Genomic DNA, 16950 nt, shown 5'->3' with positions numbered 1-16950 from the left:
TAAATCTGTTTCTTTCTCCATGTCCTAGGCCTCACTGCCACTCTCTCTCTATTTCTATCTCTGTGTGCATAGTATTTTAACCGGTTAATTTTTGAAATTGAATGATTTAATTCCAAAATAGACGAATTGAAAAAAATCTATTACCAAAAAATTTAAAAAAAGAATAGTAACATATTAAAACCTAATTTCCTTAGCCCTATTTTTTGAATCCAAATCTAGAACCAAATCGAAAAAATTGAATGCATATAATAGATCTAATTTACCTAAAAAAAATCAGAGAAAGAATAGAACCCATCAGAGGCGTTGTTTGTGGGTAGAGAGGCGTTATGTCAGAAACAGAGAGGCGATCTCTTCTTTCTCCGTGTACCAAGATCACCTCTCTCTTTTTATATTTGTTTCACCTTGTCTTCATCGCCTCTCTCTTTTTCTGTTTCTTTCTCCGTGTCATCATAGCCTCTCTCTCGATTTCATCGTTTGGTTGTCTAAGTTTGGTCGGCAGTACGAATCTCAACTGGATCGCAAGTTTTATTTTCCTCCTTCCCTTTTTCTGTGTCACAATATCGCTAGGCATTTTTCTTTTAGAGAGAGAAAATGTTAATCATTTTTTTTAATGTACCAAACAAGCAGTCAAATGGTGTTTAGCTTGTAAAAGATTTTTTTTTTTTTTTTTTCCGTTTACCCTTAAATATCTAACATTTTCGTTAGTTGTTACTAACATTTTCGTTAGTTGTCACTGTTCAAAAGAATGTTGGAAACTAGCATTTTGAGTTTTTCATACTCGAGATCAAGTTAAAACTCGAGCTTTAAAAACTCAATTTGTGGTGTTTGTCAATACCATTATGTGGACAAATTTTCCACGTGGAGGGAATTTAGCCACGCAGAAATCGAGTTTATAAGACTTGAAATCAACACACTATACACACACAGCCACTTTCAAACGCCTCACTCAAACACTCACACTCTCTCAACCTCACTCAAAAACTCACACTCTCAAAAACTCTAAAACACTCTCAATCTCTCAAACGCTCTCTCTCAAACACTCTCACTTAAAGTTCAAACACTCTCACTCAAGCACCCAAACCAGTCACCCTCAACCCCTTGGTGTGCAACAAAAATCACCCTCACCCTCAAACAGTCTCCTTTTTCCTCACAATCGGCTTCAGACGATCCCCTCACCCATACCTTCAAAATCCCTTTTGTCCCTACCAACGGAAGTTTGAAGGTATGTTTTTCTTATAAAAATTTGAGCTTTTTAAATAATTATTCCATTTGGGTTTAGCCGAAGTGTTTGTGTTTGATAATTTCCATTGTTAGTGCCTTAGTTTTTCTTGTTAGTGTAAGATTTAAGTTAGACGAATTTGTTTTGTTACTTGTTGTATGATTTGGGTTGCTGGCATATTCTGTTTTTGTTGGTTTTTGGGTAATAATGCTTGATATGTGTTTAGTTGCTGGGATTAATGTTAGTAAAATCTTTGTTATTAGGTGGTTGCAAATGTTGCAGAACTCTTCCAAAGTGTAATACTTATAAAATGTGTAGAAATGAAGCAAATTTCTTCATTAGGCTTAAAATTAGGGAAATTTGTGCTTTTATTTTTGTTCTTCGGTTATAATTACGATTTTTTTTAAACAAAAATTGGGGCTTTTGAGTTTTGATACCTTATTTTATTATATGGAAAATTTAAAGAAAAAAAAAATTGAGATTTTTTTACACTTGAAGTTGTTTGCAACAATTTCTTGGGTTCAAAGTGACATTACTTTCATGGGTCTATGAAGATACGTTGTTAGGTGCTCTTTTTTTTTTTTTTTTTTAATATATCAGGGTGATCACTTGTAGTGCTTGCTGACCTTCCAGTCAAAAGCTAAATAATGGTGGCTGGTAAATTGAGTGAAAAGAACATTTGAATCCATAGCCTCTATTATTTTTATTGCTAAGAAAATTTATAACATTTAACAGATTAAAAGCTACAGCTTGGGTGATTGTTAGATATTTAACTTTTTATCATGGAAAAATTACAGATTTATGCCTAGGTGAATGATAGAAATCCTCAGAGATATGTCTGAATATATTGCAGTGTGTCACTAATAGGGTTTTTGTAATTTGTAGATGCTGAAAGTAACATTGTTGATAGGTGATTATGTGAAAGATTCTAATTTTCAAATATAATAGTGTAGACAAGTCAATCGATATAAGCAAATATTATGCCTTGTAACATAGCCATGAATAGCTTTTACATAATGTAATGCTGCCATATCAGTGCAAGCTGAGAGTGTAGAAAAAAGGCTTAGTGGTATCGGGTGTAATCCCTGCTTCTTGCATTTGCTGGAAAACCAAAATTGCCTTATCTTGAAAACCATTTTGAGCCAGACCAGAGATAAGAGTAGTCCATGAGATCCAGTCAAGCTGGACACCAAGGGAACGCAATTGCAAGAACATATCTCTAGCCTCATTGACCTGGCCACTTCTAAGGAAACCCAAAATTACAGAATTCCATGATATAGCATTTGGTGGCATGCCCTCCAGCTGCATCTAATAAAAAAATTTCAAGCCTCATCACTTTGACCCAACTCTGCATAAGCGGCCAACATAGTGTTCCACAATATAATATCTCTCTTAATTGTGGAGTTAAAAACTTGTCTTGCATAAGCAATTCTATTACATTTGACCTACATATCTACAATGTTACTCACAACAACCACATCAGATTCTAGGTTGTTTCTAATACAATAACAATGCCCCTCCTTACCAAGTTTCATATTGCTTATATCTGCCGAAGCAGACAACAAGGATGCAAGAGTCATAGCGTCAAACCTCAAGTTTTCTGATCTCATCAGTTGGCGTATATTAAGTGCCTTGTCAACCTGCCCAAATTGACATTAAAAATATTAAAATGACATTAAAAATATCAAGTTGGTGTATTTGTATCAATTATATGAAAATTTCTTAGTATACTAGGCAAGAGAATTCTAACTACTCTTTAAGTTTAACAGATAGCATCTTTCAGACTATCACACTACTGTCTTCAGAAGATTAAACAAATCTCTTTGGATTTAAACTTTACCTTAACAGTTTGACAATCACCTTAATATGTTCAGTTCATCATGTTGAGCTTGGTTTTCCGGTATACAGATGGGTGCATTGGTGTCATAAAACAGAGTTTCAAGGGCATCATAACATCAAAACACATTTCAATTATAAGTATCCAAAAACTCTTGTTTTAGCATTCCCATTTAAACTTGCTGCCATGAATAGTTTCTCACTATGCCAATGCTTATAGATTGCCCATTATTAAATCATTCCTCTTTTTAGAGGTTGAACCAATTAAAAAAATAACCTACAGAACCGCTGCCATTAACTTCTTATGCTTTGATTTAAGAATTGTGTTTCTTAGCAGTGACACAATTCCTGCTGCAGTAGGAAGTTCTTGTTGAAGAGTGCGAAATGAATATAGAAGGCATAATAATTGTAGCCATTTCTTAAGATTGGTAAAGTTAAGCACTTCTCTACAAACTCATTCTCAATCTAGCATGTGACTAACTAAATAGCCTCACACAAATTGTTTTCAAATTTATGATGCACCGTTCCTTGTCTCTAACTAACATACTAAACTTGTCCCCATGATATTCTTACAAAATACTGTACATACACGCTACCATGTGCAATAGGATTATTTTTATATAATTGCAGCTTAAAGCTTCTGATCCCACAAAAGGTTACTTGGCGACTCCCGAAATTGGTCTTAATTTTCTTCTAATCTTTCCTTTATTAAAACAAGTCTGTAACTTGCATTGCGGGTACATTCTTTTTCTATATATTTTTTTAAAAGTCTTTTAATGGTTTGGTTTTTCTTAGAGTTAAACTCATCCAACAATCTTATAGGGAAGTAGTGGTAGCACTTGGACCTTTTTTTTTTTTTTTTAAATAGTTGAGAAGTAAATCTTTTAAGAAGTCTTTTATTTATTGGCTGAAAAAAGTTAATATATCTTGGGTTCAAATAAAAAAGGTTAATTTATCCTAGAATTAATATCTCCTCAACCTATCTAGTGCATTGCAACTTAAATTGATGCAATAGTCTTGATTCTAGGAGTTCTAATTTCCTTTTGGATTGATGTCATGCAGTTGATTAACTACAGGGGAATTTTTTATTTTTTAATGATATGAAAAAAACTTTTATTATTATTTTTAATCATTTTTCGAAAGTTTGAATTAATGTTACACGTTGGACCAATTTTCTGTTTCCAACCCCTTAAAATTACTAGTTTCAAAAGGATGATAGATTCTAAATTAAAGAGTCATAAATTTTTTTTTTATTGGGGCAATTGCCCAACGAGTAGTTAATATAACATATAAGATGTCACTTATCTTAAAAGTTTAACATATGGGTTTGAGCCTAGTTATGTTATATTAACTGCTTATTTTTGTCATTAGTATCCAACGTGTGACTTCACTACTCCGACTTTATACATTTCTTACACATGAATATTCCAACAATAATAGATAATAAATATGCAATATTGGAGACTCAAACTAGTAATTAATGAGTATTGAGTTACTGTAGATGGATTATTGCAACTTTAAAAATTCGAAATAGATTAAATTATGCAGTGAGTTTTCAAAGAAATGTGACTTGAACATATACAAAGTGGAAGTTTCTTTCGAAATTTTTTTTGAAAAGGTATTCAAAGAATGTCATTGGATTTTACCTCAAGTCCTTGATTGCCCAGTTTCACCCTTGGAAATTGGAATTCGTTCCCTTCAACCATCTTTCAAATTGTGTGTTTTTCTTTGCAAAATTTTCAATGTCTGAATCTATTTCTGGGATGATTTCCCTTTCCATTTCTCTTTAAAGTCTCAGAGATATAAATAGTAAAAGATCGAGTAGAGGTAAAGACCACAGGGAACTAGCTGCTTTGAGTGTGAGATGGCTATGCATATAATAATAAGTAATGTTGGACTTTTTGAAATAGAGCTCAAAAGAAAAGAAAAAAAAAAAAAACAGAGCTCAAAACATCATCAGTGATGGCAACTAGAGAATTCTAACAAAATGTTCAGACGTACAGTTCTATGTTTTCTTTTTTCTTTGATAGAAAAACCTAGGAAAGTTTTACCAAAGTTGCAGACTTGGTAGTACATGATTTTCTTTTCCAATTACCCTTAAATATCTACCATTTTCGTTAGTTGTCACCACATCTTTCTCAAGCATCCTACTAAAAACTAGCTCTGCATCATCAATCAAGCCGACCTTGAAATAGAAGTTTATAATAGAAGTACCCAATATGTTATCCAACTCTAATCCTCCTAATACTGCAATAGCATGCCCTTGCTTGCCCTCTTCAAGTGCACCTATATTAGCCGAAGCTGAAAGAAAGCTTGAAACAGTGAGTCGAGTTGGTTCAATACCTTCCACTCTCATATCATAAAATACCTCAACCGCTTCCTCACTCATTCCATTTTGGACATAACTCACATTCATTTTTTGAAGCACTACCAATAAGTACTTCTACCGCTGCGATATTGCCCAGCTAACACTACAAAAAACAGGGTCTATAGCCGCGTTTCAAAAACGTGGCTATAGACCCCGAAAACGCGGCTATAGGCTATAGCCGCGTTTTCTAGAGCTGCGTTTACAACTCAGGCCTAAGTGGCGCAGCAACAGCCCCTACGGGTCTGTAGCCGTGTTTTTATAACCGCGGCTCAAGGTCAGGCCTAAAGCCGCGTTTTTAACCACGGCTATAGGCATCGGGTCTATAGCCGCGTTTTTAAAAAAACGCGGCTACAGACCCACGTTGAGCTGCATTTATAACCGCGGCTATAGGTTTTTTTAAAAACAAAAAAAAAATTCTAGGTTTTTTTTCCCCAAAAAATTCAAAATTAAGGTTTTTTTAAAAACAAAAAAACAAATTCTGGGTTTTTTTTCCCCAAAAAATTCAAAATTCAAACGAAAAAAAAAAATTCAAAATCAAACACAAACCCAAAAAGTTTAAAATCAAACACAACATATTCACAATACAAACACATCCAAAAAATTCAAAATCAAACACAACATACTGTCAATACAAATACAACGTGCTCCAAAATATAACAATACAAACCCATGAATCTCCTCTCATTCAAAAAAACCAACCAAAATTTAACACTAAATTCATTCAAAGAACACAAAAGCACAAGCTCAGAAACACAAGAACAAGCTCAAGAACACAAACCCATTTAAACATAAACACAATATCAGCAACAAAATAGCAAAAATAACCTCTAGCAAAAGTATAATACCCATAAAAAGATTAGAAAATTTTTACCTTGAATAGTAAAGATGAGTGAACCTTTAGTTTTTCTTATGGTGGTGTGGAGTGTATCGGTGGGACACTGAGGGAGAGGAGTGTGTGCGTTGTGTTGAAAGAAAAAAACAGAAGGAAAGAAAGAAATAAAGAAAATAAGAAGTAGCAGCAAAGAAACAAAGAAAAAAAAAAGTGTTGTGCTGGAGTGAAGAAGGAAAAAAGAAAAAGGAAAAAAAAGAAAAAAAAAGAAAAAAAAAGAAAAAAAGAAAAAGAAAGAAAGAAGACCTTGACACGATTTGCAGAGAAGAAATTAAGAGAGAAACCCATGAACTCTTGAGCAAAGAAACCCAGGAAAGAGAGCGTACTGAAGAAGGACCAAAGAAAGAAAAGTTAAGAGTGGGGGTAGGTGGGAAAGTGGGGTTCTTTTCTTTTTTTTATTGGTGTTACCTATAGCCGCGTCTTGAAAACGCGGCTATAGGCTCTCCCTTATATAAAAAAATAAATTATTCAGATGCACAGGCCATCTTATTAAAATATATATATTATTTGGCTAGACCTATAGCCACGTTTTTGAAAACGCGGCTATAGACCCTCCCTTATATAAAAAAATAAATTATTCAGATGCACAGGCCATCTTTTTAAAAAAAAATATATTATTTGGCTGGACCTATAGCCGCGTTTTCAAAAACGTGGCTACAGGCCAGACTTAAAAATGCAGCTCAAGGCACCTAAAAACGCGGCTTTAGATATAACCCAGGGCCGCGTTTTAAAAAACGCGGCTTAGACCTAACCTATGGCCGCGTTTTTTAAAACGCGGCTATAGCCCCGCCTTTATAAAAAAATATTTTGTTCGACAGTACATGCTAGTCTATTAAAAAATATTATTTAGTTGAACCTATAGTCGCGTTTTTTGAAAATGCGGCTATAGACCTGACATAAAACGCAGCTCAAGTCATTTATAAATGCGGCTTTAGACCTAGCCTATGGCCGCGTTTTTTAGAAACGCGGCTATAGGTTTGGTCTATAGCCGCATTTCCTAGAAACGCGGCTATAGGTCAAGTATAGCCGCGTTTTTTTATAAATGCGGCTAAAAAACGCGGCTATAGCGCGCGTTTTTTGTAGTGTAAACTCGAGTCTCTAAGACTCGAGATCTAAGTAATTTTTAATTAAATTTCGAGACTTATAGACTCGAGATCTATGTGTCAAAAATGGTTTCCTCCAAGAAAATCGAGTGTCTAAGACTTGATTTTCTGTTTCAAAGAACTCGAGTCTTTAAAACTCGAGATCTATGTGGTGTTTTCTGTCCACCTCATCAATTACAAAACGGGCCGAAAGCGAGTCTGTGATACTCGAGTTTTATCCACATCTCGAGTTTCTAAAACTCGAGATGCTAGTTTCCAAAATGCTTACAAACCAGCGTTAACTTATTAAATTTTTTGTCCCTACTGTGCTAGCCTGCAAATTCCCTCGCTTCTAAAATAATATAATGTATAGCTTTTTAAAGTGAAACATGTCTGAATTTTAAATAGCCACTTTTCTTACATGGCAGCACCTCCTTGATTGTAGGAATAATTTTCTCTAAACTTCTGCTATTATATATAGTATATGATATGATATGATATGATATGATATATACACACACACACACACACACACACACACACACACACTAAATTATAACAAAAAATTACAATTGACCTTTATTATGTACGGGCTAATTAAAAATCATGGTATAAATTAGACAAAATCATTTTTTGTCCCTATATATATATATATATATATATATATATATATATATATATTGATAGGGATAAAATCCCTAAGCAGACAGAAAAAAAATAACGGGAATAGACATTAATGACGAAGTCGCCAAAAGAGACGGCCTAAATACTCTACCTACCAAAGAACTAGTGAACGGGCTTGTGACCTAGACGGAGAGGCAAGATGACGAATGGACTCCTTAAGGTAGACGAGTCCAAGGGAGACTGCTTGATAGAGCCACATGGCATATACGTGGCATGAGTAGTCTCCAAGAATCTTAGTATGGAAATACCTTGCATTCTATGCCCAACCGTGATTGGAGGAATCCCTCCAAGGAAAGAATCCCATAAAACATTAGTATTAATGAGAATTTTCTACACAAGGAAATGCCTTCTTCACCAAGAAACTAAGGTCAAATCTACACTACTATAAAAACCCCAAAGCCCTCACAAATCAAGGTACGTGTAATTTTCCCAGCTCTAGCACTCTAGAGTTGTAGAAATTCTCTCTAACTTAACCTTCAAAGGGTATTTGGCTAGTACCACACCAGCACTCTCTGTAAGGTTTTCTTTGTTTTTGTTTTGCAGGTTCTGTTTAGGGCACATGAGGACTGTGCAACTCACTGACGATTTTTGACATCATCAATTGGTGTCGTCTGTGGGAAAGAACTATAGTAGCCATACTACCACTTCCCAGGCAAAGAGTTGTATGGTACTCACTCGCTCAATGGCAACCAACAACAACCAAGGAGATGAACCACGCACTATTGCCTTCGAAAGGTAGGTACAGACTCTAATCACGGCTGTAGAACGCCTTACCAAGCAAAACCATGACTTGGAAGAACAGTTGCTCCAAAGGAATGCTAGACCCAACAACCGCAGAGAGGAGCAAAAGGGTACCAGTGCTGAAAGGAGGGACCAAGAAGGACTAGAAGGAAGCAATGCCCCAAGTAGACAAGAATGACAAGACATAAGCTGTCTGTCCGTCGCTGATACGGCACCACCGCACATGGTTACAGAGATGCATATGATGAAGGAGAGGATGGATTTCATGATGAACGCTCTCAAGGGACAGGTATCAAACGACCTTGACAAGCTGGTCCTCTGGACGGACTCCCTCTTTACTGCACTCGTCACTTCGTTCCCTCTTCCACCAAAGTTCCGTATGTCGTAGATAGAAGCCTATGACGGATCTAAGGATCCCTTGGATCAGTTGGAGTTGTTTTAAACCTTCATGCACTTACAAGGTGTTGTGGACGAAATCATGTGCCGAGCTTTCCCAACTACGCTGAAAGTTCTCGCAAGGGTATGGTTCAACAAGTTGACGCCCAACTCCATCAGTACCTTCAAAGAGCTAAGTATGCATTTTGCGTCACACTTTGTTGGGGGGCACAAGTATAAGAAGTCCATAGCATGCCTAATGAGCATCAAGCAACGGGAAGATGAGACATTGAGGTATTACATAACGCGCTTTAACAAAGAAGCCCTTTCGATAGACGAAGCTAATGACAAGATACTTGTTGCTGCATTCACCAATGGCTTGTGGAAGGCGAAGTTTTTTTTTTCTCCTTATACAAAAATGACCCAAAGACCATGTCAGATGTGCTTTATCGAGCTACTAAGTACATGAACGCAGAAGACGCGCTATTGGCCTGAGAGGAAAAACCCAAGAAAAAGAAAAGGCAAGAAGATGCACGGCAGGATAAGGGACGAAAGACAACTAGAACTAGAGACCGACAGGAGGATGGGCACTCCAAACCATCCACTAAAATGTTTGCAAACTTCACCCCAATGACTGCCTCGATCGATCAGGTCCTGATGCAGATCAAGGACAGTACAACCTTGACGTGGCCTGGCATGTTAAAGGGAGATCCCAATAAGAGGTCTAGAGACAAGTTTTGTCGTTTTCATCGGGATCACGATCATGACACATCTGAATGCTATAACTTGAAGCAACAGATTGAGGCCCTTATCAGACAGGGGAAACTACAACAATTCGTCAGCAAAGAAAGGACAGAGCCACTGTAGGAACAAGCTGGTAGTGAGCGCCGCAGGCCACCTTTAGGGGACATAAGGATGATTGTAAGGGGCACCACAGCGTCTGGCTCATCCAAGAAGGCACACAAAACCTACCTTTGGATGGTTCAAAATGTCCAGCTGATGGGTTTCATTCCAAAGACAGAATGGGTGGACAACCCCATAGTTGGGTTCTCAAAAGAAGATGCTCGATGTCTCCATCACCCCCACGACGATGCTCTTGTTATTAGCATACGGGTGGGAGACTACAACACCTACCAGACCCTAGTCGATAATGGTAGCTCTGTTGATATCCTCTATTACCTGACGTTTTAGCAGATAAGAATCGAGAGAGAACGGCTCGTACTGACCAATGCACCATTCGTCGGGTTTAGAGGAGAAAGTATATCCCATCGGTGCAATTACATTGCCCGTGACGGTTGGTGATTACCCTCAACAGATCACTAAGGATGTTACTTTCCTTATCGTCGACTGTTCGTTCGTTTACAATGCCCTACTGGGTTGACCTACTCTCAATTCGTGGAAGGCCATGACTTCAACCTATCACCTGATGATCAAGTTCTATACCGAGTACGGAGTAGGAGAGGTACGTAGAGACCAAGTGGCAGCGCGTGAGTGCTACATAGTGATGTTAGAGATGGACGACCACTTACAGACTATGAGCATAAAAGAGAATAGACAATTGTAGAGCCCATTAAGGGTTGGAAGAGATACTTCTTGATAACTTCAGACCTGAGTGGACGACCAGAATCGGCACTCTCGCCAGTCCACCGGTTCGTCAAGTGCTCACGACATTCCTAAGAGAGAACTAGGACGTCTTTTCCTGGAGCCATGAACACATGCTCGAGATTGACCCTTCAATTATGGTTCACAGGTTGAATGTATTACCCTCTTTTCCCTTATCCATCAAAAGAAGCGAGTGTTTGCCTAGGAGCAAGATAGGGCTATAGCAAAAGAAGTCCGCAAATTGCAAGATGTAGAATTCATCAGGGAGGTATACTATCCCAATTGGCTAGCCAATGTAGTGATGGTCAAGATAGCCAATGGAAAGTGAAGGATGTGTGTAGACTTCATGAACTTAAACAAGGCATGCCCCAAAGATAGCTACACACTCCCGCGGGTCAACATCCTAGTAGACTTAACAGCGAGACACCCATTGTTGAGCTTCATGGATGCTTTTTTTGGTTACAATCAAATTAAGTTGGACGAGGCTAATCAGGAAAAAACTTCGTTTGTCACTAGCCAAGGCCTTCTCTGTTACAAAGTGATGTTGTTCGGTCTCAAGAACGTGGGAGGAATGTCCAAGTCTACGTGGACGACATACTAGTGAAAAGTCGACGGGAAGATGACTATTTGGACGACCTTAAGGAGACCTTCGATACCCTCCGCTCTTATATCATGAAGCTCAATCCAAGCAAATGCGCATTTGGGATAACGACTGAAAAATTCCTAGGGTTCATGGTGTCTCAGAGAGGCATTGAAGTCAACCTAGACAAGATTCGAGCCATAATGGAGATGGCACCACCTAGGAACATAAAAGAAGTGCAAAGCCTCAACGGCAAGGTAGCAGCGCTCAGCAGATTCATGTCAAGGGCAACAGACAAATGCCTGCCTTTATTCCACACATTGAAGAAGTCCTTCGAGTGGACAGTTGAATGTCAACAAGCATTCAAGGACCTAAAAACATATCTCTCTTCCCTGCCATTGCTAAGTCCTTCCAAACTTGGGGAGGAGCTATTTCTCTACCTGGCCATTTCCCCAGTTACTATCAGTGTAGCCTTAGTTAGAGAAGAAGACAAGGTGTAGAAGCCCGTACATTACACTAGCCGGGCACTTCGAGGCATAGAGGAGAAGTACCTTTTAATGGAAAAGCTAGCCTTCGCCTTAGTGACCGCAACTCGCAAGCTCAAACCATATTTTCAGGCCCACACCATGGTCATTCTGACAGACAAGCCTCTACGAAGAGCAATGAGTAATCCTAAAGTCGCTGGACGAATGGCGTTATGGGCAATAGAGTTGAGCGAATTTGACATACAATACTGTTCGCGCACTGCCATGAAAGGACAGGTGGTCGTTGACTTCATCGTGGAATTCACCAATATGGAAGGCCGGAGGGCAGATGAGCTTCCTCAATGGAGTATCCCATACAGACAGATCATCCAATAGGCAGGCTAGCAGAGTAGGTATAGTAATCCATTCTCCAGAAGGGGACGAGATTGAGTATATGGTTTGTTTTGACTTCCCTACAACCAACAATGAGACGGAGAATGAAGCTTTAGTGGCAGGACTAGATCTCGCCAAAGTAGTAGGGGCTGCAAGTCTGGTTGTTTATTACGATTCCTAGGTGGTTACAAGTCAGGTGAATGGTGACTACAAATGCAAAGGTGAATGGATGAAGAAATACCTAAAGCAAGTAAGGAAGTGGGTAGGTGACCTTCAAACCAAGTTTGTTCAAATCCCAAGGGAGGAGAACGAGCAAGCCGACCATTTTGCTAAGGCCACATCAGCAGAACACATGCTCATCTCCAATAAGGTACTTTCTTTTGTTTAGGTTTCGCCCTTGATAGATGACGTAGATATGCAGGAAATAGGCTCACAAGACAACTGGACCACACTGATAGTTTTGTATTTAAGAGACGGCACATTACTCAACGGTAAAGAGGCCAAAAGGAAGTTGAAGGTCTAGTCGGTACGGTTTGTCCTGATAAAAGACATCTTGTATAAAAGAGGATTCTCCCGACCGTACCTAAGATGCCTGACCCTCGAGGAGGCAGATTACATCATGAGGGAAGTTCATGAAGGAATCTGCGAAAACTATTCGGGATCATGGTCCTTAGTGTATAAGCTGATTCGAGCAGGATATTATTGGCCTACCATGCAGAAGGATACCCAAGCTTATGTTAAAACTTGCAAAAAATGTCAAAGGTTTAGCAACGTCATTAGGCAACCAACAGAAGAGCTCACTCCGATGACGACCCCATGGCCTTTTACTCAATGGGGGTTGGACATCTTTGGCCCATTCCCAATACCAATAAGACAACTAAAGTTCCTAGTGGTTGGCATAGATTACTTTACCAAATGGGTGGAAGCTGAAGCCTTGGCCACCATCACGGAGAAAAACGTATGAAGCTTCATTTGGAAAAGCATCATCTACAGGCATGAGATCCCTAGAGTCTTGGTCCCGAAAAACGGAAAGCAATTTGACAACAAGTCATTTAGGGATTTTTGCTCACAATCGGGGATCAAGAATCACTACTCCTCACCTGCCCACCCTCAGGCCAATGGATAAGTTGAGGTCATGAACCAATCCTTACTCAAAAACATCAAGACTCGACTTGAGGGGGCAAAGGATATATGGCCAGACGAATTGCCAAGTGTACTGTGGGCGTACAGGACGATGACTAGAACACCTATAGGAGAAACACCCTTTCAACTAGTATATGAGAGTGAGGCCATTATCCCTACTAAGGTCGGACTTACAAGTTACAGGGTGGAGAATCATGATGAGAGTAGGAACGGCAAAGCCATACGCCTACAATTGGACCTAATGGACGAGGTTAGAGCAACAACCGAACAAAGGTTAGCACGATACCAGGACTTCCTGGCCAAGCACTACAATTCCAAAGTCAGACACAGGGACTTTCAAGTTAGAGACCTTGTCCTGAGGAAGGTGATAGGCGCTACAAGAGATCCCTCCCAAGGGAAGCTAGGACCTAATTGGGAAGGACCCTACAGAATCACTTCGTGGTAGAGGAAAGGCACCTATCACTGAAAGATGCTCGACGGACAAAAGTTGCATAATCCATGGAACACCAAGCACCTAAAGAAATACTACCAGTATATGACAGCATACAAACCACCATTCCTCATTTCCAATTTATTTCTCTCTAGTTATTTTTTATTATCTACAGTACTGTTTTAGCCCAAGGGGCAGGTTTTTAATTTTTTAGAACAATTTTTGGCTTATGCACATGTTTATCATAATAAGAGGAATTATTCAAATATACCATGCCCGCGCGCACACACACACACAAATATATATATATATATATATATATATATATATATATATTTCTACAAAATCACGTCTACGACTAAGTCCTTAAGTGGATGGATGCATCCCAAGAGATGCCTTGAAATTTATATAAGTCCATAAGTGGATGGGCGCATCCCAAAGGATGTCCTAAAATATATATGAGTCCATAAGTGGATAGGCGCATCCTAAGGGATGTCTTGAAATTTATTAAAGTCCATGAGTGGATGGATACATCCCAACATAAGTGGACGGATGCAACCCAAGGGATGGCTTGAAATTTATTAAAGTCCATGAGTGGATGGATACATCCCAAGGGATGATTTGAAATTTATTAAAGTCCATAAATGGACGGATATATCCCAAGGGATGACTTGAAGTTTATTAAAGTCCATAAGTGAACGGATACATCCTAAGGGATGCCTTGAAATTTATTAGTCTATAAGTGGACAGGTGCATCCCAAGGGATGCTCTAAATCTTAGATAAGTCCTTGAGCGGGCAGATGCGAGGAAATCCCAAAGGACACAAGTGTTGGGAAATTTAGACCCCGGTTAATAGAATTAACAAGTTTTAAACCTAAGTTATTAATTACATTTACTATGAATAAACCTTTATAAAAAAAATTAACATCAATATCATGTCAATATCACGCACAGCGGAATAATAAATAAGACAAGATATGATGACTCAGGAAAACTAATGAAACAAACTAGTTTCACTGTAAAAAACCTAGGGGGAAACTTTCCTGAACAGCAATTCACTATAATAAAGAAAAGTTTCAGATCTAGTACAAAACCTTTGTCCCTAGACTCTACAATTCCCATAGATGAACTTATAGTAGAAACCTTCTACCACTTTAGAATCTCTGAACTCTTCAATATATAAATGACGCCCTTTTGCATGAATCCTAGTACATGACTAACCAATGATGCATGACTCCCAGTACATGACTAACTCACCAACTTGAAGAAGATTGTTGGCTGCAAAGTTCTTCACTTCATCAACAATGAAGATCAAGAAGCACTTGGTTACAAAACCTAAGGCACAAAGACGCAGTAGCTTCTTTAAGAGAGAATAAGGTACTCAGTCACTTTTTGCATGTGTTCCCCTTATTTTTTCTTATGTGACGACTTTTAAAATAACCCTTATATATGTCTAGGGTTTTGATTTTGCAATTCTCGATAGATACAGCAGTTGAGCTATTTGTTGAGACCTTGATAGATAGGTTATCTATCGAGCAGCTATTGAGCTTTAATGAATCAGTACTACTTCATTTGTATATTGGACAGATTTGCATGGCTTTTATACTAGACTTGAACGCTTGTTCCTTGAAATACTAAACCCATCCTAGAGCTACCCAAATACAAGTAAAGTGTGCTTTGTCAAAGGATAAGCCAATTTTAAATGACATATGTTCTTAACATGGTTCACATATGTCCTAACAAACTCCCCCTTTGGCAATCCGTGACAAAACCACAACAAACAAATGAATTATGAGAGAAGTCATAAATCACTAAACTCATAATCACTTGTTAAATACAATAAAATCTAATCCTAACACAAACTCTTGAAAAAATTTGCAAGAAGAGAGTTTATGGCATGGTAGACTTTGACAATCTATATTTCTGAAATACTTTAAACAAAACTCATCAAGGCATCTTAGTGTGAAACGGAAATAAAAGATTGCATACATAAGAAACATGTGTATAAAGGAGAGAAAAGAAACAACATATAGAGAGATAGGTGAAGAAGACATACATTATCATATATATATATATCAAAGATAAGCACAATGTATGTAAACATGGTCATAAGACCAGTGTACAAGAAACTAAAAGAAGCTTTTAAAACAAAAAGGAGGTAAATACTCCCCCTAACAAGATGAAACATAACTCCCTCTTACAAATGCATGTATTTCTCCTCCTAACATGTAGAATCTTAAAAAGAAACCACATATTCTCCACAATTTCTCCCCCTTTTTTTCATGATTGACAAATGGTACAAGAAACTAGAAAGCTTTACTCGAGAAACATAAAGATGATCAAGGGGGCATAAGGAATCCATATAAATGCATGAATGTAATGAAACAAGATGCTTTGGATGACAAGGTAAAAGAAAGATGCAAAATATGTGAAAAAAAATGCATATAAGAGGATCTTGACAGATCGAGAAGCTGTTGAGTAGCTATTAAGCAGAAGCCAACCTCAATGGATCGAGAATATGTCGAGGATCTATCGGCTAGACAGAAAGTTTCTCGATGGATCGAGAATCTGTCGAGAAGCTATCGAGATAAAGTCCAAAAAGCTCGATTGATCGAGATTGCGTTAACTTATATCGAGACAAGAAGAAAAATGGGCTTGATAGATAGCAATCTGTCGAAAGCTGTCGAGAAGCTGTTAAGATGGGTAAAAACAGTTTTTCAATAAAAAGAAAAACACAGACTTGAATGCAATCAAGCATGCTACCTAGCCAAAGATCTAAACAACATGTTAAGCTCTCAAAAACATCTCTCAACAAGAAAAGTGCAAAGCATTTAAATCCAAAACACACACACACACACACACACTAAACAAGTCTAACCAATTTTATATTTTAAAATAAGTCAAGACAGTTTAGTGAGTATACATTAACACATGTATCCCTTGTGATGGCCAAATCACATTGTACTTGCACATGTATCAAGAGTAGCAGAGAATATTGCGTGTTGTGTGTAAAAAACATCGCAAGATTGCGTAAGTATCTACATGTTATGACGATTTGAGATATGAGAAAATCACTTTAACTCACACAATCACAACTGCTTGATGGGGATTATTACCTTCGAGGTACATCTTATAACTCTCACA

The 16950-nt window shown here is 38.0% G+C and overlaps 2 protein-coding genes across 2 annotated transcripts; one reads left to right on the top strand and one right to left on the bottom strand.

The window, feature by feature from the left end:
* Positions 1-2251: 2251 nt before the first annotated feature.
* On the bottom strand, positions 2252-5471 carry LOC142632388 (pentatricopeptide repeat-containing protein At5g55740, chloroplastic-like). Its single transcript, XM_075806808.1, has 3 exons — positions 5151-5471; positions 2689-2859; positions 2252-2527 (listed from the first exon to the last, which is right to left on the bottom strand). Exons 1-3 carry the CDS (start codon positions 5469-5471, stop codon positions 2252-2254), a joined length of 768 nt encoding a protein of 255 aa, XP_075662923.1.
* A 7897-nt stretch (positions 5472-13368) lies between these two features.
* LOC142632387 (uncharacterized) lies at positions 13369-13821 on the top strand. The gene has a single exon (XM_075806807.1). It carries the CDS (start codon positions 13369-13371, stop codon positions 13819-13821), a length of 453 nt encoding a protein of 150 aa, XP_075662922.1.
* The last annotated feature ends 3129 nt before the right edge of the window (positions 13822-16950 follow it).

The sequence above is a fragment of the Castanea sativa genome, chromosome 4 (genome assembly GCF_040712315.1).
Source record: "Castanea sativa cultivar Marrone di Chiusa Pesio chromosome 4, ASM4071231v1".
Taxonomy (NCBI): domain Eukaryota; kingdom Viridiplantae; phylum Streptophyta; class Magnoliopsida; order Fagales; family Fagaceae; genus Castanea; species Castanea sativa.
Note: the sequence above shows the minus strand (reverse complement) of the source record. Positions and strands in the feature narration are given on the sequence as shown.